General features: G+C 37.8%; 1 protein-coding gene across 3 annotated transcripts in view; it reads left to right on the top strand.

Moving 5' to 3' along the window:
* Positions 1–2,671: 2,671 nt before the first annotated feature.
* Positions 2,672–22,752, top strand: part of LOC115109408 (chromodomain-helicase-DNA-binding protein 2-like) — a 30,998-nt gene continuing 10,917 nt past the window's right edge. The window contains exons 1-18 of one of the 3 annotated variants that reach the window (XM_029634261.2): positions 2,672–2,869; positions 4,386–4,450; positions 4,615–4,674; positions 5,968–6,028; positions 8,886–10,650; positions 10,975–11,086; positions 15,112–15,337; positions 15,894–15,980; positions 16,164–16,225; positions 16,901–17,026; positions 19,093–19,266; positions 19,352–19,485; positions 19,920–20,145; positions 20,246–20,346; positions 20,549–20,590; positions 21,837–22,018; positions 22,179–22,303; positions 22,489–22,705. In XM_029634261.2, the coding sequence (XP_029490121.2) occupies positions 11,025–11,086; positions 15,112–15,337; positions 15,894–15,980; positions 16,164–16,225; positions 16,901–17,026; positions 19,093–19,266; positions 19,352–19,485; positions 19,920–20,145; positions 20,246–20,346; positions 20,549–20,590; positions 21,837–22,018; positions 22,179–22,303; positions 22,489–22,705 (1,764 nt within the window). In that variant the 5' untranslated portion in view covers positions 2,672–2,869; positions 4,386–4,450; positions 4,615–4,674; ... (1 more) ...; positions 8,886–10,650; positions 10,975–11,024. The other 2 variants (XM_065009747.1, XM_065009748.1) reach the window with 2 other exon arrangements.

The raw sequence follows: 22,752 nt of genomic DNA, 5'->3' as shown, positions 1-22,752 counted from the left end.
CCCTTAAAAGACCTAGATGCACTATTGTAAAGTGGCTGTTCCACTGGATGTCATAAGGTGAAAGCACCAATTTGTAAGTCGCTCTGGATAAGAGCGTCTGCTAAATGACTTAAATGTAAATGTAAATTGAAGTCAATGTACCAAGAGGACAGAAGCTAGCTGTGTACTCCGGCTACACCATGGTGCTACCCTGCAAGAGTGCTGTTGAGGCTACTTTAGACCTTCATTGCAAAACTGTGTTTTAATCAATTATTTGGTGACAAATATATTTAGTAAAGTTTTATCTTAACTTTTTCTGTTTTACAATTTTCATTTTTTAAAAGAAATTCACTGAGGAGGATGAATAAAACGAATTTATTAGTTGATTAATAAAACTCCCCATGCTCCTCTGAGCCTCCACTGTTGTAAACAAGCTGATGCATTGTTTTCTACAAAAATGAAGGTTATTGACCACACATAATAAAATGAGAGCATATACAACCAATTGCGCTCTAATAGACACTAGATGGCGGCATTTATTCACCATGAGACTGGGATCAGCATAGCCCTTTGCTTCCCGACTGTTCGTAAACAGGATTAGGGTTACCACACTGCCATATGTCCACGTTACAGCGCTTGTTTACTGAGAACAAACGGAAGACGGAGTGGACTACCTGTGCTAGTTAGCCATCTGCGTCTCCGAACACGTGTGTAAACGGTAGACAGACGCCACAAAGGTGTTGTCACTGAAAAAATACGGTGTGCTGAAACTGTTAAAACTGGTTTAAACAGTGTACGGTAGTGGAGGCTTGTCGATGAGCTATAGGCGGACGGGCTCATTGTAATGGATGGAGCAAACATGCTGTTTCCATATATTTGATATCGTTAAATGTATTCCATTCCAGCCATTGCAATGAGCCTGCCCTCCTGTAGCGCCTCCCCTGTTGTCCAGTGTGTGTATTTTGCAGTTGTGAAATTAGTTTTATGTTATATGAAAGTAGAGGGATTTATATTTCTAGAACCTTACTGCAATTGAGAATCGATTCACGTTTAGCTGGAGTATTTGGCAGCTTTGGCTTCCAGAGCCAAACCACCCTTTAAACAGACATGTAAGGTCCTTGGATTAAGGAGTAATGTTAGCCCAATATTGGACTAAAGGAGCCTAACTATTGAGCATGGGCTGTCAAATGCTGCTTTTTAATTTATTCATTTTACAACAACAATTACTCTTTGTCTGACACACTACTGGTTTTATCAAAATAAAACAACTATTTTTGTTTTAATCAGATCTGTTGTCTGTTTTTGCAGGAATTGTAAGTCAGACGCCAACGCAGAAAATGAGTAGATCTGGTTACTGTTGCTTGGATACTTGTTATTCAAACTAGTGAATAAGGGCTACAGCAAAATTCTACTGACAGGAAACGGTGGTCTACTCTTTCAGTCTAATACAATACAAACGGTGCAGTTAAAATTACCATAAACTTCATAAATGGGCATATCAACTGGCAATAATACTTTAGTTCTAGAGCATGTGTAAGCAAGCACGTGTAACCAACTTCAACCTTTATGATTTTATGGGCTGTTAATGTTCAACAATGACAATAAGTTTGTTCAATGTTGCATTAATATATCCCCTTTTCGCCCATCACAAATCACAATGTGTCTTTCAGCAGGAGGTAGAATTTGACCCTAACTACTGATACAGGATAAGATATTTCCCCCCCAGTTTGGGTAGGGTAATCTGATCCCAGATATATAGTGACGGGTAACTTCTAGCTCAACTGGCACCATTTTGTTTTTCCTGTGCAAATACGTTTCTGTGATCTGTCCAATGAGGGAACGAAGGGTGCCGTTTTTCATTTGAATGGGGGTTTGGTTTACAACTCGTTGCTAGGCTGTGGATATTTCTTCCAGGAAATCTTCCACTGCAAAACAGCCAAAGCTGTTCGGCTCACATCTTATTGGTCGGTGATGGGGTGGAGTACTAAGGACTGAACAGTACATTCAAAATGGCGTATGTGTTTTTGCTGCTTCCCACAAAGCAACGCCATTATGGTCTATCCATGACATTCTTCAATTGTACCTGTATACAATTGGTTCTTACATGGTCAATGCATTTTATTTGTAATATTAATAGAAATTATCGATACAAGCATTTACATATTATAGGCAAACAATTACAAATGTGGTAGTCTATATTAGTTTGACACTGGTATATTTTGACATATCTACTGTGTTCTGTAATTATTTAATTGAATAGCCTTTAGCTATGCAACACGTGATGAAATACGTGTACTGAAATACAGGACAGGAGGTAGTAAAACAAGACTTCAGGAATGTTTAATGTTCAAAACTAAACTATTTCAACAATGAAGTTGGTTTATACATCTTGCCTCATAAACACAAACATCTGTTAAGAAGAACAAACATTAAATGCAAAACAGACAGTAAACCTTTGAGCATAGATATTTGGACAAAACAAGGGAAATGTTGTCACAATGCATCTCCTAGTTTTAACATTTGATACATTTCAGACAAGTGTATAAAATACATGTAGAGCCACAATGTTGCATATTTTCCTCAATAAATCGCTTTATAGTAATTATCTAAACCATTCGAGTAGAGGCTCTCCTTGCTACCCAGGATGCTGGTGTGTTTCAGAGGAAGTTGTGTGCGCTTACGTTGAAAAAGAGGGGGCAGAGCTATTGAATAGGATAACAGTTCATGCAGACCCAGTGAGAAGGACAGACGGAAGAGACCAGCATCCAGCACAGAATGGCAGAGAAGCAGAACTGTCAGGGTGAAGATCCCGATAAAATGACGAAAATCTGCGAGAAATGCGGCGGTCGCGCGGGTAGAAGACGGGGGATAGCGCCCGTCTCACATGTGGGTAAGAAACTAAAAAACAAAAACAGTTTTCCCCTATAAAGGCGCGTTTAGAAGATGTGGCAATATGGTGGAAAGAGCGAGGGTTCTACGGTCTGTTGTAAAAATGGCCATGGTGTGTTCCCTGTTAAGAATTATACAAATAAAAAATTCGGACCTAATGTTCGTGTGGGTTGAAATTCTAATTCGTGGGATGAATAGGAGAATGAAAAAATGTGTTGCGTTAATTTAAGTCATACAAAGTAACATTATTATTGGGTACACTTTCGAGTTCTAGAACCTACGCATTTAAAATGTGCTTTGTCCTTGAAAGGGCAAATGCCCTTGTCTGAAATTGACAGATAATTAACTAAATTGAGTAACGTTACACCTTAACAATAAATGTTGATTTTAAGTGGGTTGAGAGTAAGAGGAAAGTATGAAGCTTTATATTGTGAGTTATATTATATAGTGCATTTCGATGTTTTTCCATACAAAAAAAATATATCTGTTAGAAAAGGCTTTATTGCCAGGTTTAGGTGTTACATGCTGGAAAACATTCCAGACAGGTATAGTTCTGGCTAACTTAATATTTCAGCTCATTTTAACAGTGGTTAAAATTATTAAATTAAATTTGAAGTTAAACATGTTCGATAATGGTGCTTTTTCTTTACACATAACACAAGTTTTATGTTCAAATGAAACTGCAACGTCTTGAGGAACATATATGAAGCTATTTTTCAAAAAATTGTAAATAGGGTGTTGGCTTTTAACTCTTTGTGTTACAGAATGTAAATAAAAGTCTCAGAAATAATTCCGTAAATATTTTTTGGGTTATTATTTTAGTAGTTATGGGAGTAGGTTTTTCACACTTCACAAATACAGAACGATTCACTTGATCACATTTCATAGAGGAATTATTAAGAAATACACCCTTTTCCAAGACGCAAAAGCTACTTAATGCTATCCTGACCAGGTTATTGAAATATGTCCATGAGATTTTTTTTCATAGATATTTAATGTAATCAAGTTGATGCTGTGTTATCATCTTTATTAAAGCTTAATATAAAAGTCCCTGGTGCTGAGATATTGATTCAGCCAAGTCTCAAGATTTCCATGTTTAGGGACACTATATTTAAATAAGGTATCATTGACCAGCTGCTATATTGTGGTCATAAATTGGTTGCCGGGTTTAATCTTTGTGTAACATGAACAATTCTTACTAATTTTGATACAAAAATCGTTGGATAAATGGCCACAACGCATATTTCAAGTTGAAAGTATAGTATTTTTGGACATGCATGTATTCAAAGTGTAAATGGTTATAAGTTGCCTTCTGCAAATGAATTTATATCACAAATTAATTATGGGTAGATATTAGATGATCGAGTATATGGTTGCCTCTAGTATTTGTAGTAACATTTCGAATATGAAATTCTGTACAGATGTATAGAATCTCTTGTACCAGACAATGTATGGCATTCTGCCAGATTTTGTGACATAATCACCATAATCTAACATGTATATTTTCTTTTTTTCAGGAACCATTTGAAGTTTGAAAAATGGGGGTAAAGAAGAATACCGAAGTTTTGATACTTGAAAAATGGTAGGTTTGTGAAAAACTGAGCTTGTGATGGTATTTTATGACTATTAATTATTAACAGTGCTTATGTTTAATTTAGCAAGTACGTTTCTCCTGACTGCTATATTAGACTGACCAATAGGTTGTGCTGTTTGCCTGTTTTCACTTTTGTATTTGTACTTTTGAAGGTTTGTTATCCGGGTGGCCCACCAAATCGATGACTAGGGGGATCGGAATGATCAAGGCTTGTAAGTATAAAGTGTTCGCTTTTAATTAAAGACGGGGAAGAAGATAGAACCTGAAAACAACACATTTTGAATAACATCTCTTCCATGTAAAATATTATATGGGTGTGTGTTATAGTGTATCCTAACGCTACATTGTAACATTTGCATTGTGTACTTACTTGGCATTTATTTAGTCTGTGTCCATTCAATACCTGAAAAGAAGAGTAAATAGGGAAATTTCTTAAAATGAATAAATAGGTTAAAAAAAATCGCTGAACACACTTGTGAGCAGTGTTATGATTGTTAAGACCACAAGAGGGCAATATTATTCACTATTAAAGTTAGCTCTTATTGCTACCATGATGCTGCTTCAAATCTTCGCAGGTGATGTTACGTTCACATTTTGTGGTTTGACTTATTTTTAGAATTTGATTCTCTGCTAAGGTCTCTGTTAAGTGCTTGTAAAAAATGCTATTTATCCTCTTTGGGAGAACTAACTGACATTCGTACATTAGTCCGAAAAAAAATGGCTAGCTAGCCAATGGGTAAGTAAAGAAATGATCTCAGACAAGTAAAGGACATCGGAAATTAAAGTGCTTTTAATAATATGCCTATTAATTTGGCTCAACTCAGTCTTGCCTAGGTCTTAAATGTATGATCGTTATCCTAAAAGTAGTATTATCCTTGTGTTCAAGTTGCTATATGGCTTAAGTCTGTTCAGGTTCTTTATCAGTTAGAATGTTTCTGGTTGAATGAGATGAGTTAATATAGTAAGTAATACTAATAAGCTAACTAAAGTTGTTAATAAGTTAGCTAGCTAGCTTGCTAAATTGGTCAAATTGGCAATATTACTAATCAAGAAGATGCCATGTTGTATTCTGTTAATATGAAGCATGGTTATCATAATTGATAATAAACTCACATGTTAGATGAAAATCTGTAAATGATTTGTTTGGTTGAAAAGGTCTGTAATATAATGTTACAACTCGTAGACTAGGGTTGCAGAATTTTGTAATGTCCTCTTGGGGGGGTCATAAAAAAATCTAAAGTCAGGAACCAATGTTTTTTTAAAATAATTCTGCACTACTCAGCATTACGCATAGCACTAGGAAACCTGATCACTTGAGAGATCACATTTTTGGGAACTTGAATTTTGGTTTGCAAAAACGGTATTCAAGTAAAAGCCTAGATGAGGAACTCCATTCCGAGAGACCACATTTTGTAATATTTGGCTAGTATGAGTGAGTATTCATGAAACAACTTGTGGTCTGGTGTATTTGATGGTCACCTAATTTCTCATCTTATCCCTTACAGAATCAAGACATGGACTGACTGCCTGTTCCATTCCCTCCCCATGAAGTAAGAAGACAGCTATGTAAGTCTAGTCTGTGTTGTGTCCTGTAACAAATGGAATGTTTCTTCAAATGTCTGCTGTAAATGTAATGTTAATACTCTGTACTAAATCAATTTCTTAGAAAAACATTAAGTTCTGTTTAATAACATTGAAGTAACATAACTTTTACATAAGTTCAAATCCAAGCATGTCATGTTTGCCCAAAACACAGGGCCTTAAACATAGCACTTGATCTTTAACATCATAACAATCCAGAGCTGGGCTATTTATTGGTAACGGGAGTAGGATTCCCAGTGATGTGGTATAATTTGGAAAACTGATTTTAACCAATTGAGATCAACAGAGATCTACCGCCATGACATTTCTACCTCTTCTTGTAGTGTTATTAAAATATGTATATTCCAGTGAAAGTTGACCCTTTTGTTGTTTTTTGATGCATGGTGAAAGCTATAATTTTATCACACATTGTTACATGCCACTGAACAGACACTTCAAATTAAGCTAAATCAGTTTAAAGCTACTAATCTCTTAATTTGGTATATGAAGCCCTGTTACAAGGGCATCCTGTTTTATCACAATGATTTAAAGGGATACTGCGAGATTCTGTTTTTCTACTTACCCCCTGTCCAATGAACTTGTGGATACCATTTTTATGTCTCTGTGTGAAGTATGAAGGAAGTTTGGAGCTAGTTTCGCCAGCCAATGCTAACTAGCGTAAGCGCCATGACGAAGTCTTCCGGTACGCTAGCGTATGATGCGTAAAGGACTCGCCCTTTAAATCTTTACTTCAAATATGCTCATGCTTCCCCTAGAAGCAAGAAGTTTCCATTCATTGTTGATAACTCCTGATGCTTAAAGAAGCTTTCTTCCAACTTTCAAATATTCAGTGATTCTTCTCTTGCCTGTGGCCCAATTATTCACAACTGCCCAAATTTATCCCCCAGTGTTTTTTCCCCTCTTTTTTTTGTTATCAGCTTTATTTTGAAATGTAATAGATTGAAGCTCCTTTTTTTTCACTTGGTCAGTGTATTCTGACATAATACATAGACTACTGCATTATGCTATTCTACCTAATAAAGTCACCTACCTACTACTACCATTATGATTCAGTATCTTCTGCTTTATTCGGGAGGAATTTCACTTTTCTTAAAGTCAAACGATCACAGTTAGGCCATGCTGTCTTTTTTTCTTCAGTAAAAAGGTGAGATGTGAAATAATCCTGTATTAATTAGACCCAACCCACCTCTACTAATGATTTCTTTGCATGTCCACTAAATTAGAACTTCAAACTAAAGGCCCAATGGATATTTCCTTGTACTTTGAATATGAGATGGTTTCTCGTAATAATTCAGTTTTCTTGGCAAGATCCTCCAAAAATCTTCACTTTGTTTTCACTTGTTAGTCATGAACTGACATCTTCGGTCGGAACCTGCCTCTATTTTTTTCTTGGCTTAAGTGAATGCGTAAATAGATTTTAAGAACTCTTGTTATTATTCTCGTTCTTATTAAAATTATTTTTCTCATTTTTGTGATTTCCTCTCTTCCTTGGTGAATCTCTGCTGGTCATGTGTGGAAGTTTGAGGCCGGGTGTATGCAGAGGAAGCACATTTAGCATATTTTGTGCAGTTTAACTCCATGCATGATTACTATTGTTGGAGTTTTGTGTTTCGTTACAAATAAAGGAGCAGTAGTTTAGATACAACTAATAGTTCATCAATATCAATTGGCCAAAAGTGGATTATGAGATTAACTCATGCCAGCGTGTGCTCAATTTGAATCCTGTGAACCCCCTAGTGGGCAGTTGAAGTAGTTTAGCCTAGCTTGACAGTAAAATAATAATAAATCAAATTAATGTCACCAATTTATTGTCTATCTATTCTAATGAACATAGTGCAATCCCAAAAGTTGATCACAAGCCATGGGTTGTATGAACGATTTTGATTTGTCAGATATAAATAACGACTTTACATTATCCATGCTAAAATTATAAATTATACTGATCTGTAATGATTAACAGACATTTTGTAACATTCCATTTGCTTAGCTTTCACCTGTATTTCCTGTTTTGTCTTTGTTGTTTTCAAATTATTCAGCTGTAAAATTTGTTGAATGCTTGCTATTAAATTGCATAATGCTGTGTTCATGTGCTCTCGGAATCATCGGAAATTTGGGACTGGGATGCTCCCAGAATTTACGTAATTGCGAGTTTCCGACATCCAAAACCAATCATAACGAGCGCCCAAGTATGATATAGTCGTACTCCTAATGTTTTCCCGTTCTGGTAGTTTTGAGTTTCCTACTTCAGGTGAACGAAGCATAATAATATTTGACTTTAGATTTATCGTTAAAACACTCGTGAGAATCATAGATTTCTAAAGGTTTTAAATTATTGCTTTTGTGGAAATTTGAACAGCTGACTTGCATTACTTTTACTATTCCATCCCCAAAAAATATTAACATAATTGTCTAACGTTCATATTTGAAAATCATGGGCACAAGGTCATTTGGGGTGAATAGGGCTGAATCTTCAAATTATATTCACATTTTGTCCAATCTGTCTGCATATTTACACATGTGTATGGTTAGTAAGCATTCAGCCCTTAATGCTCTTTATATAAACATTCTGGATTTTGGGGGATTTATTTGAATTGCGATATTTGTCACTGCATACTGCTATGATACAGACATTTTAACTTTGAGTTTCATTACCAACTCGACTTTCAGCTAGCTATTGAGCATTGGAATCGGAATCTTTTGTGGTGTTGTTGAAGTTCTTTTCGCAGGCAAATTCCAATTGATGGGATAGGACAAAAGTGAGGTCTTAATTAAATGTAATTGGGGTTTTCGACTCATTTTCTTTTTCTTAATTCCATTAAAGACCCCATTCTACTGGACATTGAAGTGGAGACAGCTGCTTTGTCATCAAGATGGCGGCGTTGATTTGGGAGCTAATTGGATTTTTGAAAAGCTGACTGGATTTTTCAGGATTTTATTTTACTGGATAAGATGCATCAATTGGAATTACATCAAACTTTGACATGGACTCTTGTGCTTTGGATGTGCTGGCAATTCTTTGGACTCAATTGTTTGAATATTGTAATGGTTTCCTTTACTGAGTTCAGTTACACTACTTTTTCTACTTATGTGATTTCCTAATAGGATGTTATTTATGTTAAATAAAACATTGCAATTTTCACTATTCTGACTTTCTTTCATTGATCAATATGCTACCCAAGAATGTTACAGGACTATTTGTCTTTTCGCTAAATGTGAAAATTCTCTCCAACTGAATCAATTTTACTCAAATGTAATTCAGTTTCTGGTATTTTCTTGGGCTTCCGATTTACTCCTGTTTACTGGAAGGTATGATACGTTTGCCTTGTACAATCTAAATTGACATTTAATAGTGCTAGCTAAATTAGGCCTACTAACTTTAAATAAGATCTGGGGAATTGGAGGGTAAACGCAAGTAATAATTTACACAACTTTTTATTTTGTGAACTTTTACACCTATTACGCTAAAGTTTTTTTGCTCAAGTGTTTACGCTACTTGTCTCCATTACGAGCAATACATAACAATGTAGCAACTTTTTAAAACTATTTATATCCCGGGTTAATTTAATTGACCAGTTTATTACTTCCTACACTTTTTGTAGGACTGTTCTGTATTCACAATCTGACTCGTAATTGGCGCAAACATTTATTTTTTAAGTAAGTCAAATGAAAGGGTATGGCTTCTAGTGATTAACACATTCCATGGTGAATGAAGGGGCTGGCTAATCCATACAGCAATACTCTGCATTTCTACATAGCTCTACATAATATACAGTTGAAACAGCTTTTGGCAAAAACTGAAATGGTGGCCAAGGCTCTGCCTCTAAAATGGCTCCTTTAAGTCATACTTCCTGTCTGAGCAGGAAGTGATGGGTCTTAGTGTTTAATTCTTTGAGTACAAATATTACTCTTATTGATAAAAAAATATATATATGGATATGACTTTGGCAAAGGCTATCCTCTTGAAGTGATGCAACTTTTTATGAAATAAAAATGTAATATAGGTTTGCCGTTTTTATACAAAATAAAGGGGGTGGGACTTTGGGACATCACCTGAGTGTGGGGTAAATGGAAATAACGTCAATCAAAGGCAAAGCTTTCAGAGCTAGGAAGGAGCTCTAGATGGCGGATGAGCCTTGGGAAGGGGAACAATTCATTGGGCTTTCGTCAGCCCTTTTTCATGAAATCAAGCTGGAATATGCCGCTCTATGATTATTTTTTAAAATTTAAAATAAAAACTAGTACTATAGTGAACAGTAGATTAGGTTTACTGCTTTTATTAGTTTTTCGTCGTGTATATCGGTTTTACTGAGTGTATGCGCGAGTCGTTGTCTTCTCTGCCTAGGTCTGGCAGCCATGGCGCGCCTCCATTTTTCGTGTGCTCTGTGAAGAGCTCTAGCCTTTCGTCTCACGATCACTTGTGTTGACGCTTCAATATCCTATTAATGTCTTTTCCCCTAATGTTTATTTTCATTCAACCTTTTTTTTTATATATACCTTTTTTGGGGGTAATGAGTATTGTATAGTCTATAGCCTACTTTGCGGATGTGAATCTAATACTTCATTATACCTTACTGTACATGGAATAGGTATGTTTACATTTTTATAATGCCTACAATCGATTTAATTTTTATTTATCATATTTTGGTCGTCCTTTGTCTGATGACGCAGTTAGAATTAGTGCATGTGGCTCGGTCGGTGGATCTAATTGTAATTCTCAACACTTGGCTTTTTAATTACAGGATGTCATCAGTTGTCATTTATCCATCGATAATTTATATATTAATATATGTCCAATTTAAACGCCTGACACAACGTTGTCTTATTTCGTAACGTCAAGGATTTTACTGTCCTCTGAGAAACTATCTTATGGGACTTTTATGATAGTTCATCACTCTTCTAACTTTTGACAGCAAATACCAGCACATAAGACCATCAAATCCAACGTTTTCAAGATAAAACTATGATGAAGAATAAGAATAAAAAGCAAGAAGATGAAGGTTCGACTCAAAGCAATGCATCAAGGTACGATCATCTATTTAACTTTTTAGACATCTGTTTTCATTGTTTACCTTGACAAGCATGGTTGATCGCCTGTGGACACATTTGCTACATAGTTTTAACGATTTGTACCAGTTTCAAACCAATGACCTTGGTCTTGTTTAATAGCCACACCCTAATTTTGCTAGCATTTTGTTACAAGACTGAACTTTCAGGCCCATGTTATTTCATCTTTACCCACATGTATACAACCTAGAATAAGTTTAATTGGCTTTTTTCCCAAGAACAAATGCATGATTTCAATGTTTGTTGTTCCATCGTTACTATGTGATATGACCTTGTCATATTAGTCGACACTGCATTGCACCATTTGAACATGCAACGCGTATTCTTTTTTCAAACGTTTTAGAACTCTAATTTACTCATGTTAACAGCATGTGTGGCTGAAGGGAAGTATTTAAATAAATATCCAGTAGACTCTATTCAACTTGTTTTCTGCATTGGCAACTATGTAGGTACGTTTAAAGACTCATTTGTCATCATTTGAAACAGTTGACAACATTGGTTTTAGTAAGCTTAAATGTGGATAGCCTAAATTATAAAGTGTGTAGTATTTGAATGAGAACTGTTAAATGTATAGTAGGCCATACAGTCAATCACGACTGAATGTTAACTAGATTTTAGTTTCTATTTAGGCTGTTGTAGATCTATTTACCTCCTGGATATTTTGTCTTCAGTTACTCCTTCATTTGTTACAGGCTTCTGTCCATAAGAAAGGGAGCCTCTATTATTGTAGGCCTATTTGAAAACGGCTTCACTGATAGTCAGTCCTCTTGTAAATGTATTTAACTTTGACATGTTTTATGGATAGCCATTTGAAATAGTTATTAGGTAAGGGGTGTATATACTGAAAAAGTATGCATTCTGATGTCATTCAGAGAACAATTTGAGGGGTTATTGGCATTGATGTAGCTCTTTTTGAAGTGCTCTTCACTGGTACACAAATCAGACTAACCATTGACATACTACAACTACATTTTGCACAGATTTGGTGTTCACTCAAAAGTTCTAGATTAGGCTTTTCTATTAGGCTGCATTTTCGGATTTGATAGGACAGCTGATTCAATTGAGTGATGTCCTCAATGCACAGTAGCCCTTTATTCAGCTGTGCCTGTATTTGTGACCAAGAGGGGCTTATATTCTGATACCAAGGAATAGGCTACTAGCTAAGTGCCAGGATGGTAAATGTCATGTATTGCAGATGTTTTCATGGTCTCAACAACTTGAGCTATTAGATTTATACTTTTATTTGTAAAATAATACAAAGGTTGGGATTCAAATGATTGAAATGTATTATCTGTTTGTGTTGGAACACAAAACAATGTAATTTATTATAATCAATAAAAAGTTATACATGTGCACAGGTTATTTTGAGGCATACTTGTGTCAAATAACCATTCTTGCTTGCAAAATCATGGTAATCTTGAGTGGAACATAATATCTGCTTATCCATCATAGTGAAATCATTTCATTCTATCGGGGATGGTAAGTGCACATTGCTTACACCTCTTACATCTCTGATAGTTTTCAAATTCAGTCATGGAATTAACTGTCTTATGTCGGCCTATGTATAATTGGTGACTGGATATCGTAATTAAAGCCTGATGGGGCCAACATGTTGTCACCTATTACATGGCTTACATTTCTTACCATAGGCCTACATGACTACTACATCTACAGGCCTGTTTGGGTGTCTCTTCAAGAGAGAAGTATTGCATTGGTTTTAGATTGTCAATCCATGCAAATGTTTCATCTTAACTGCCCATAGCCCTTAATTCAATTGATAATGGGTCACATACAGGACATGAAGACGTTGTCAAACAATTAAAGCCTGTGTAGTGCTTTTGCTATCCTGTTGGCAGCCATTTTAATAACCATGCACATTTTATCCGAAGTCTGTCCCTCAAAGTACTAATCCTCTACCACACTTTTGACTGCTCTCGTCCTGATAGAGGACTACTTTTCAAGCACATGTAAGCAAAATACACTGGGAGAGCAGATCCCTTCAATAAATATTATTTTGAAATACAGGGCATGAAGTGGAGTCCACTTTCAATTCACAAAATGGCTCTTGTTTTGTACTTTCTGTATTAAAAGTGTGCACAGAACTACAGGAAAGGGGAACAGGAAGTGTTTCAAAGGTCATAGGCTTTTATTTTGAGCTGTGATTGGCTCATTCCTCACCTAGCAACCCACCAGCCTGTAATCATTTACTTCAGTTTTTTGTCCCGCCTATGTCTAACTTCACACTCAATGAAGGGAGTCACTTGCTCATGGGGGTTTGAGCATTTGTCACTGGGTGACTGACTGGTCAATAAATTACAATAACTTTATCACAATTCATTAGCTTTTGATATCACAATAACAAATCTTTCTTACCTGAATGGTTATATAAACATTTAATCCGTTAGATTTTCTATAGTTGGATGTATATTTTCAAATGAAATATTATGTACTAATAGAATAGCTCTAGTTATATGCATAAATACTGTCATAAGAGACACACACATAGGTAATAAAGCATGGCTACAAATGAAAGGATTGTTCTGGTTCTATTGTAGGAGCCTTCTCCATGTTTTAACCATTTTAAGGTAGGCTGACTGTGGATATGATCTATTTTGAAAATGAAATAATGCTGGATGTGGGTACCCCCTATAGTCTGTTCAAGGTACTGCACATTCTATGTCAGTATGGGGCATAGACAGACAGGTTTACATTCTTGTAATTTGCTGGGTTTATTATGTAAGTATTACAGTTTTAATAAATAAATGTTAGTGATTAATGTGTTCTGGTTTCATTAAATAAAGACATTCCATTTAAATTGAATGTTGACATTTCTTCTAATCTTTTTTTAGTTGCATGTAACATTTTCACGGTAAACTACAGTATGAATATGGCATTTTTGTGTGTGTTTTGAATGTATCAGGGCATGGTTCTGTCATTGTTTACATACATTAGTTAAATGTAGCCTAATGTTTGCATTAACAAAATGATATGATGTGCTCTTGAGGTGAATATTACTTCAGGTCTAGACATTATAATTGGTTGTTGGATAGAATCTCAGTAGGAGCTTCATGTTTGGTGGAGTCACTGTTGGCCCTATGTATGTACTGATGTGGCACTGGCAACCATTGGACTTATTTGGCGCCCTCTATTGTTTTAAAACAGTAATGGTTATTTGTGAAAGTTTGTAGGCTATGTTAGGAATTGAATGAATGCAAAGATATTTTTAGTGTGGGCAACTTTTAAATACTGTGAAAAGATTTTTCAACATGACAATAATAGTATGGACATAAAACACATCCCAAATTGAGAAGCACTTGTGTGGTTTTCAGCCATTTCTCCTGCATGGGGTTATGGAAGTATTTTTAAAGATCTGTTTTAAGAGGATTGGATTGGCATGAAAAGTGGTCTTGTTATGACAAAGTTAATCTGAGCACACTATGGTGATGTAATGATGTTTCCTTTCCACCTAAAGGCGTTAGCATTTTGTGTGTAGTCTTTTCAGTACTACATGAACTCCATTCACTTAGAAAACATGTTACACATTCTCCAACTTTTTGTACTTTGTGAAATAAGTCTCAACTTTCTACACACATCCTAGATGACATTGGCTGCTGTTGTGCCCTTGAGCAAGGTGCTCAACACCCCTCAACAACAGCTCCATGGGTGCCCAGTGTGGCAGCCCCCTGCTCCAACCTCCAACCTGTATGTGTGTCTTTCAGAGGTGTTAGGATGAAGCGGAAGTCAAATTTCCTATGGCGCTTGTGTACAATTTTGAATAATAAAGTGATCTTCATTTGTTGAGCCAAATCCGTGCTTGACAACAGTAGGTGGGAGATTGGAGAAACTGTTCATGAAATGTGCTTGTTATTGAAAAGGGAACTCTTTGCATAGCTTACCAAATGAAAGTACAGCACTATAAAAGGATGATATTAAGTAAATCTGGTAATATTTTAGACTGAAATTCCACATTTTTGATGCTATAGCAATTCGGCGTCAGAAGAATCGAACCACTCTGGGTTGGAGTCTGGGAGTCAGTCGGAGAGTGAGCAGGGCAGGGAGAGGAGAAGATTGCACCACTCAGGAGAGTCCAACAGCTCTTCTGAATCTGGGAGCCAGTCCGGGTCTGAGAGTGAATCCCAGCAGGCCTCGGCAGAGGTCAAGGACAGACAACCAGTTAAAAAGAAAGACAATCTGTCAGATGTGAAGAAGGTAAACAAAGCAAGGCCTGTACTGCAAACTAGTTTGCTTGAGTTATAATATGTAGGGCTGAAAGGCCGTTGCAGCGTTGGAAATAAATTGAAGCCCAATGCCAAGTCTGTGGTCTATGCAAATATATATATATAAGCACCATTTCAGTTGAATGCATATAGTTATACCACAGACTTGGTATCCTACTTTCCCCATATTTGGTTATACCATTATTTACCTGATGATTATTTGCCTGATGGTTTCTAGATTGTAAATCAGATTTTCTATACCAGGCCAGAAGAAGACATGTACTGTATTTACATTTGAGTAATTTAGCAGACACTTCTATAGAGCGTCTTCATATTCCGTTCAGATTCAGAAGCAATTGGGGTTAAGTGCCCACAAGGGCACATCAACAGATTTTTCACCAAGTCGGCTCTGGGATATATCGCGCCATCAGTTGCACAACAGCTTTTATGCATGGGCACTGCATATTTAGAAATGGGGTCCTGTCTCAATTGGGTTGGAGACGGAAAATGGCAAGGATGCAATGATCCAATTTGGTATTTGATTCCAGATGTGGGAAGAGCATCCAGATGTCTATGGGGTCAGGCGATCAAATCGCAGTAGACAAGAACCTGCTCGTCTCAATATTGGAGCTGGGGTAAGAAGTGCAACATGAAATCTACTGAAATACTGCTGAATGGATATTCTTTAAAGAAAACTTCCAAAAAACTTCTAGTGTATGTCATGTGGATATATTGGTGACTCAGTCAATTTAGCTGCAACCCCTTATGGCACAGCCTAATCTCTCATTGAGATGTAATCAATTTCAACACACTTGCAGGGTAGCAGTGACTCCGAAGGTGAAAGTCCTAAAAGAAAAGCACCACGACAGAAGAAGAAAGAGTGAGTATTGAGATTATTAGATTTGTAATTTTCATTTTTTTCTTCTCGATTTTGATTGATTCTCATCAACTTAAATCTATCATGTCGTGGGATGAATTTACTATGTTGTGCCAAATTCTGCTCAATGTGTAGAATAACTCATTTGAATCATGACTTAGGTCTACTTGTCAAATCAATTGTAAATGGGTTAGTTAAACCGACAAATGCCATACATGACGTTCGTTATCTGTAGCACATGTTTGCATTACTGGCAATCCATGTTGTTTTTTTGCTTCCAAAATGCACTTTCTGCTATCCAATTAGACTCTTCCATAACCTTGGATCACATTCTTGCTTGATATCATGAACACATAGCCATAGTATCCCATGACAGTCTGGATGTAAGTGCAAGACATATATTTGGTTTGATCTTTCAATTCAGTGGCGTTTGTATTTGTCATTTATTTTTTCCAATAATTTTTGGATACTGTCCTTGCCATTTTCATGCATATGTGGATGTTTGTGCTTGTCTAAAGTGGCTCATTAGGAGATTCAGACAGCAAGACAGAGGTGGTCTTCAGAACTTTACTTTATGTTTAGTTATCTGATCAAATCTTGCTAACCAGAGCACCCTAAGCCCGGTGTAGAGCATTAATAAACCCAAAGGGTGAACTTGTGGTATTTCTGTGTTGTAAGAAATACCTGGAAAAGTGATGAATCGGATGATGATGATGATGATGATGATGATGAGGAGGATGCCAGCAGTGCAGACAGTGAGCAGGAAGAGAAAAAAGTTAGATCCAGACGACTTCCTGCTAGAAGGTAAGGGTGTAGTGAAGCCTGGCCTTCAGACAGCTAATCTGTCCACTTTCATGTCCATTGTGTGTGATCAGAAACGGGCTGTTGTAGTGCTTTTTTGGCTTTGAAAGTGCTGTATGACCGTGTTTCTTTTTAGCCTTCAGTCACATACAAAATATGAAATCTGTCAATTCCAATCTGATAATTGTTCAAAATGTTCTTCTGTGTATTATTTATTACTGTGCATTTAATATGTTGTATCAACTATGATATGCATTATACTATTCTATATTGTTATATTGCAGTGAATATTTGCATTTAGACTCAGAAGGATGACCAAAAAAAGAACAGTTAAATCCTAAAGTCAACCAAAATGATGTTCTGATGAAGGCTTGCTAACATTATCAGCTACAGTGCCTTTGTAAAGTATTCAGACCCCTTGACTTTTTACACATTTTGTTATGCTACTGCTTCTAAAATTGATTAAATAAATAAAAATTCTCAGCAATCTACACACAATACCCAATAATGACAAAGCAAAAACAGGTTTTTAGAAATGTATTAAAAATAAATGTACATTCGTATTCAGACCCTTTGCTATGAAACTCGAAATTGAGCTCAGGTGCATCCTGTTCCCATTGATCCATCCTTGAGATGTTTGTACCTGTGGTAAATTCAATTGATTGGACATGATTTGGAAAGGCACACACCTGTCTATATAAGGTCCCACAGTTGACAGTGCATATCAGAGCAACAACAAAACCATAAGGTCAAAGGAATTGTCCCTTGAACTCCAAGACAGAACAGTGGTCTCCATCATTCTTAAGTGGAATAAGTTTGGAACCACCAAGAGCTGGCCTCCCGGCCAAACTGCAATTGGTGGAGAAGGGCCTTGGTCAGGGAGTTTACCAAGGACCCGATGGTCACTCTGACAGAGCTCCAGAGTTCCTCTGTGGAGATGGGAGACCCTTCCAGAAGGACAACCATCTCAGCAGCACTCTACCTGTCAGGCCTTTATCGTAGAGTGGCCAGACGGAAGCCACTCTTCAGTAAAAGGCACATGACAGCCCGCTTGGAGTTTGCCAAAAGGCACCTAAAGGACTCTCAGACCACGAGAAACAATATTCTCTGGTCTGATGAAACCAAGAAAGATTGAACTCTTTGGAGGAAACCTGGCACCGTACCTACGGCAAAGCATGGTGGTAGCAGTATCATGGTGTGGGGATATTTTTCAGCGGCAGGGACTGGAAGACTAGTCAAGATCGAGGCAAAGATGAACAGAGCAAAGTACAGATAGATCCTTGATGATAACCTGCTCCAGAGCGCTCAGAACCTCAGACTGGGGTGAAGGTTCACCTACCAACAGGACAATGACCCTAAGCACACCGCTAAGACAACTCAGGACTTGAACCCGATCGAACATCTCGCTCTCGAGACCTGAAGACGGATTTGATGCAACGCTCCCCATCCAACCTGACAGAGCTTGAGAGTATCTGCAGAGAAGGAAGGGGAGAAACTCCACAAATACAGGTGGGCCAAACTTGTAGTGTCATACCCAAGAAGACTCAATGCTGTATTCGCTGCCAAATGTGCTTAAACAAAGTACTGACTAAAGGGTCTTAATACTTATGTAAATGTGATATTTCAGTTTTTATATTTGTAATACACTTGGAAACATTTCTAAACCTGTTTTTGCTTTGTCACTGTGAGGTATTGTGTGTAGATTAAGGTGAAAAAAAACAATTTAATACATTTTAGAAAGCTGTAATGTAATAAAATGTGGAAAATTTGAGGGTTCTGAATACTTTCTGAATGGACCGTACATTAAATATTTTTGTAGGCTTTAGGATTCCCCCCCATTGATCACTTGGTATTCTAAAGGAATTTAATTAAGAAATTCACCTGTAAGCCATAAATTATTAATATTGCTGAGGTCGGAGGGTTGAAAGCTGTCTCAAGGCCATTGGTGTGAGTCAGATTGTTAGGAGTGATTATAGTCAGCTAGAGCTGTAGAGGAAAACTAGTATGTAGGCTGTCTTGCAGAGTGGTTAGAAGTGGTATATGTGTGTATTTGACTCAATATTTTACAGACCAAAGAACAAATCATCTACAGTCAAAAAACAGCAGCCTCCAAAGGGAAGGAAAACCAGGAAACAAGAGTCATCTGTGGAGGAAGATGATGACGACGACGATGATGATGACGACGATGATGATGAAGATACCCCAAAGAGACAAACCCGGCGAAGGGTGTCTGCTAAAGTCAGGTATGTCAATGTTTCACTTGTTCAATATAAAATATGAAAGAAATTGTTTACCGTGCATGACATGCATTGTGTTGGTTTGTTACAGTTACAAGGAGGACCAAAATGACTTTGAGACTGACTCTGACGACCTGATAGAGATGGAGGGAGCTGAGGTGGAGCCGGAAGATGACAGCGAGACCATTGAGAAGATCATGGATATCAGGACAGGCAAAAAAGGAGGTGATGCATCCTCACTTAGTATCTCACCTGTATTGTGTTAACCCATCGAGATAGACATTGCAAGCAGAAGGGTTTACTACAAAGCAGGATCAAGGAGTTAGCCAGATAACTTGCCTAACTATTCTGATAGGCTTGAAATGGGCATGGTCTAATTGATTCAACAAATGAAAACTCATATCTAAGTTTCTATTTTTTAATAAACCAGAATATCATTTTTTTGTGGTTGTTTATCAAAGTTAGCTGGATAACTAATTGATCCTGCTTTATAGTACCCTCTGGTGTTGAAAGAGACCGTAATATGAGCACCTCGGTTACTATGCTAGACAAGATATCTGTTTATTAGCGGCTGCCTCCTGGTTAGGAATCTATACTGTGAATAATATTCAGATATTGAAAATATTAATGTCCGAATTTTGTGTGTGTATCCATTTTAGCCTGCGGGGCTTCCACTACGCAGTATGCTGTGGAGGAAAATGGGGACCCAGGAGCTGACTTTGACCCAGAGAAGGATGAGGGAGAGATCCATTACCTGATCAAGTGGAAAGGCTGGTCCTACATCCACAACACCTGGGAGAGCATTGACTCCCTCACTCAACAGAAGGTCAAGGGACTAAAGAAACTAGATAACTTCAAGAAGAAGAACGATGAGCTCAGTGCTTGGTGAGGGCTTGTTGTGTACATATGTAAAGTAGCTACAATTGAAGTTGTATCTTTCAGTGTTGTGTTCTTTTACTTGTTTGACACTGATTATCTTCCATAGGTTAAACAAAGCATCCCCTGAGGATTCAGAATATTACAACTGCCAGCAAGAGCTAACCAATGATTTAAATAAGCAGTTCCATATTCTGGAGAGAGTCATTGGTAAGAAACTAAACTCCTTTGAAATGTGTCTTCATTGACTAGCAGCAATGGTTCATCGATGAAAATATATTTGACAAAATTGTGATTATTACAACAGACTTACCTTCTTTCTTCACACTTTATGATATATTTACAGAATTAGTGTAATCAACAATTATAGCTATTTGGGGAATGTAATTTGAGATGTTATTATTATTTTCAGCGACTAAAACCGGGAAGACACAGGGTCTCTCGGATTTTCCTTGTAAGTCCCTCATGTCATCACCAACATTATCATACACTATATATACAAAAGTATGTGGACACCTGTTAAAATGAGTGGATTCTGCTTTTTCAGCCACACCCATTGCTGACAGGTTTATACATTCGAGCACACAGCTATGCAATCCCCATAGACAAACATTGGCAGTAGAATGGCCTTACTGAAGAGCTCAGTGACTTTCAATGTGGCACCGTCAAAGGAGGCCTCCTTTCCAACAAATTAATTCATCAAATTTCTGCCTTGCTAGAGCTGTCCCGGTCAACTGTAAGTGCTGTTATTGTGAAGTGGAAACGTCTAGGAGCAACAACGGCTCAGCCGCGAAGTGGTAGGCCACTCAAGTTCACAGAATGGAAGTGCTGAAGTGCGTAGCGCGTAAAAATCATCTGTCCTCGGTTTCAACACTCACTACCAAGTTCCAAACTGCCTCTGGAAGCAACATCAGCAGCACAAGAACTGTTCGTCTGGTGCTTCATGAAATGGGTTTCCATGGCCGAGCAGCCGCACACAAGCCTAAGATCACCATGCGCAATGCCAAACGTTGGCTGGAGTGGTGTAAAGCTCACCGCCATTGGACTCTGGAGCAGTGGAAACGCATTCTCTGGAGTGATGAAGTACGCTTCACCATCTGTCAGACCGACGGACAAATCTGGGTTTGGCTGATGCCAGGAGAATGCTACCTGCCCGTCTGCATAGTGCCAATTTAATGCTACAGCATACAATGACATTCTAGACGATTCTGTGACTCCAACTTTGTGGCAACAGTTTGGGGAAGGCCCTTTCCTGTTTCAGCATGACAATGCCCTTGTCTGTGCAAAAAGTGAGTTACAGAAATTGTTTGTTGAGATCTGACTTGCCTGCACAGAGCCCTGACCTCAACCCCATTGAACACCTTTGGGATGAATTGGAACGCTGACTGCGAGCCAGGCCTAATTGCCCAACATCAGTGCCCGACCTCACTAATGCTCTTGTGGTTGAATGGAAGCAAGTCCCCACAGCAATGTTCCAACATCTAGTGGAAAGCCTTCCCAGAAGAGTGGAGGCTGTTATAGCAACAAAGATGGGGCCAATTACATATTAATGCCCATGATTTTGGAATGAGATGTTTGACGAGCAGATGTCCACATATGTTTGGTCATGTAGTGCATCTTCATTATCATACTAAGCACATTTTCAATAAAACCTTCTGAAAAACATTTTCACTGAAGATGTTGTTTTCACTGTACACCAGCTCACAGCCACAAGAATGGTGCTTCTTCCAATGAGCCAGAGTACCTGTGTAAGTGGATGGGCCTGCCTTATTCAGAGTGCAGCTGGGAGGATGGAGCTCTGCTGGGGAAGAAGTTCCAGCACTGTATAGACGGCTTCACCAACAGGAACTCCAGTAAAACAGTCCCCTCCAAAGACTGCAAAGTGAGTGAGGAAAGTGTCCCGACTAGATAGATTGCACATCAATACTCATCACAATTGTTTTATTTAAACATTTACTAATATCAGCTAGAACACAAAAATGTACAATATGTAGCTATGGTAATTTCAGAACAGTGCAGTGATTTTCTAACTCTAATTTCAGGTGTTGAAACAGAGGCCCAGATTTGTTGCACTAAAGAACCAGCCATCGTACATTGGGGATGAGAACCTGCAGCTGAGAGATTACCAGTTAGATGGACTGAACTGGCTGGCTCACTCCTGGTGCAGGTATACATCAAGTCACGAAGGACACTAGAGAAACAGTAGAGATTATTACTGTTTTAATCATCTCATTTAGTGGATGTACTGATACTGTACTGAGGTGTACTGTTAATTACCTGGAATTAGGTAGTTCGTAGGTCATTTTAGCGTGAATGTAACCCTAATAAGACTCCATGTTCTGTGTTTTTCAGGTGCAATAGTGTGATCCTGGCTGATGAGATGGGTCTGGGGAAAACCATCCAGACCATCTCGTTCTTGTCCTACATGTTCCACCAGCACCAGCTGTATGGGCCCTCCCTGGTGGTGGTACCCCTATCCACCCTCACCTCCTGGCAGAGAGAGTTTGACACCTGGGCCCCCGATATGAACGTGGTGGTCTACTTGGGAGACGTGATGAGCAGGAAATCGGTACGGAAATCTCCTCTTTACAAAACTCGAAAGAAGCGTTGTAGTCT

This window comes from Oncorhynchus nerka, linkage group LG25, assembly GCF_034236695.1.
Source record: "Oncorhynchus nerka isolate Pitt River linkage group LG25, Oner_Uvic_2.0, whole genome shotgun sequence".
Classification (NCBI taxonomy): Eukaryota; Metazoa; Chordata; class Actinopteri; order Salmoniformes; family Salmonidae; genus Oncorhynchus; species Oncorhynchus nerka.
This window is presented reverse-complemented; position numbering and strand designations above follow the sequence as displayed.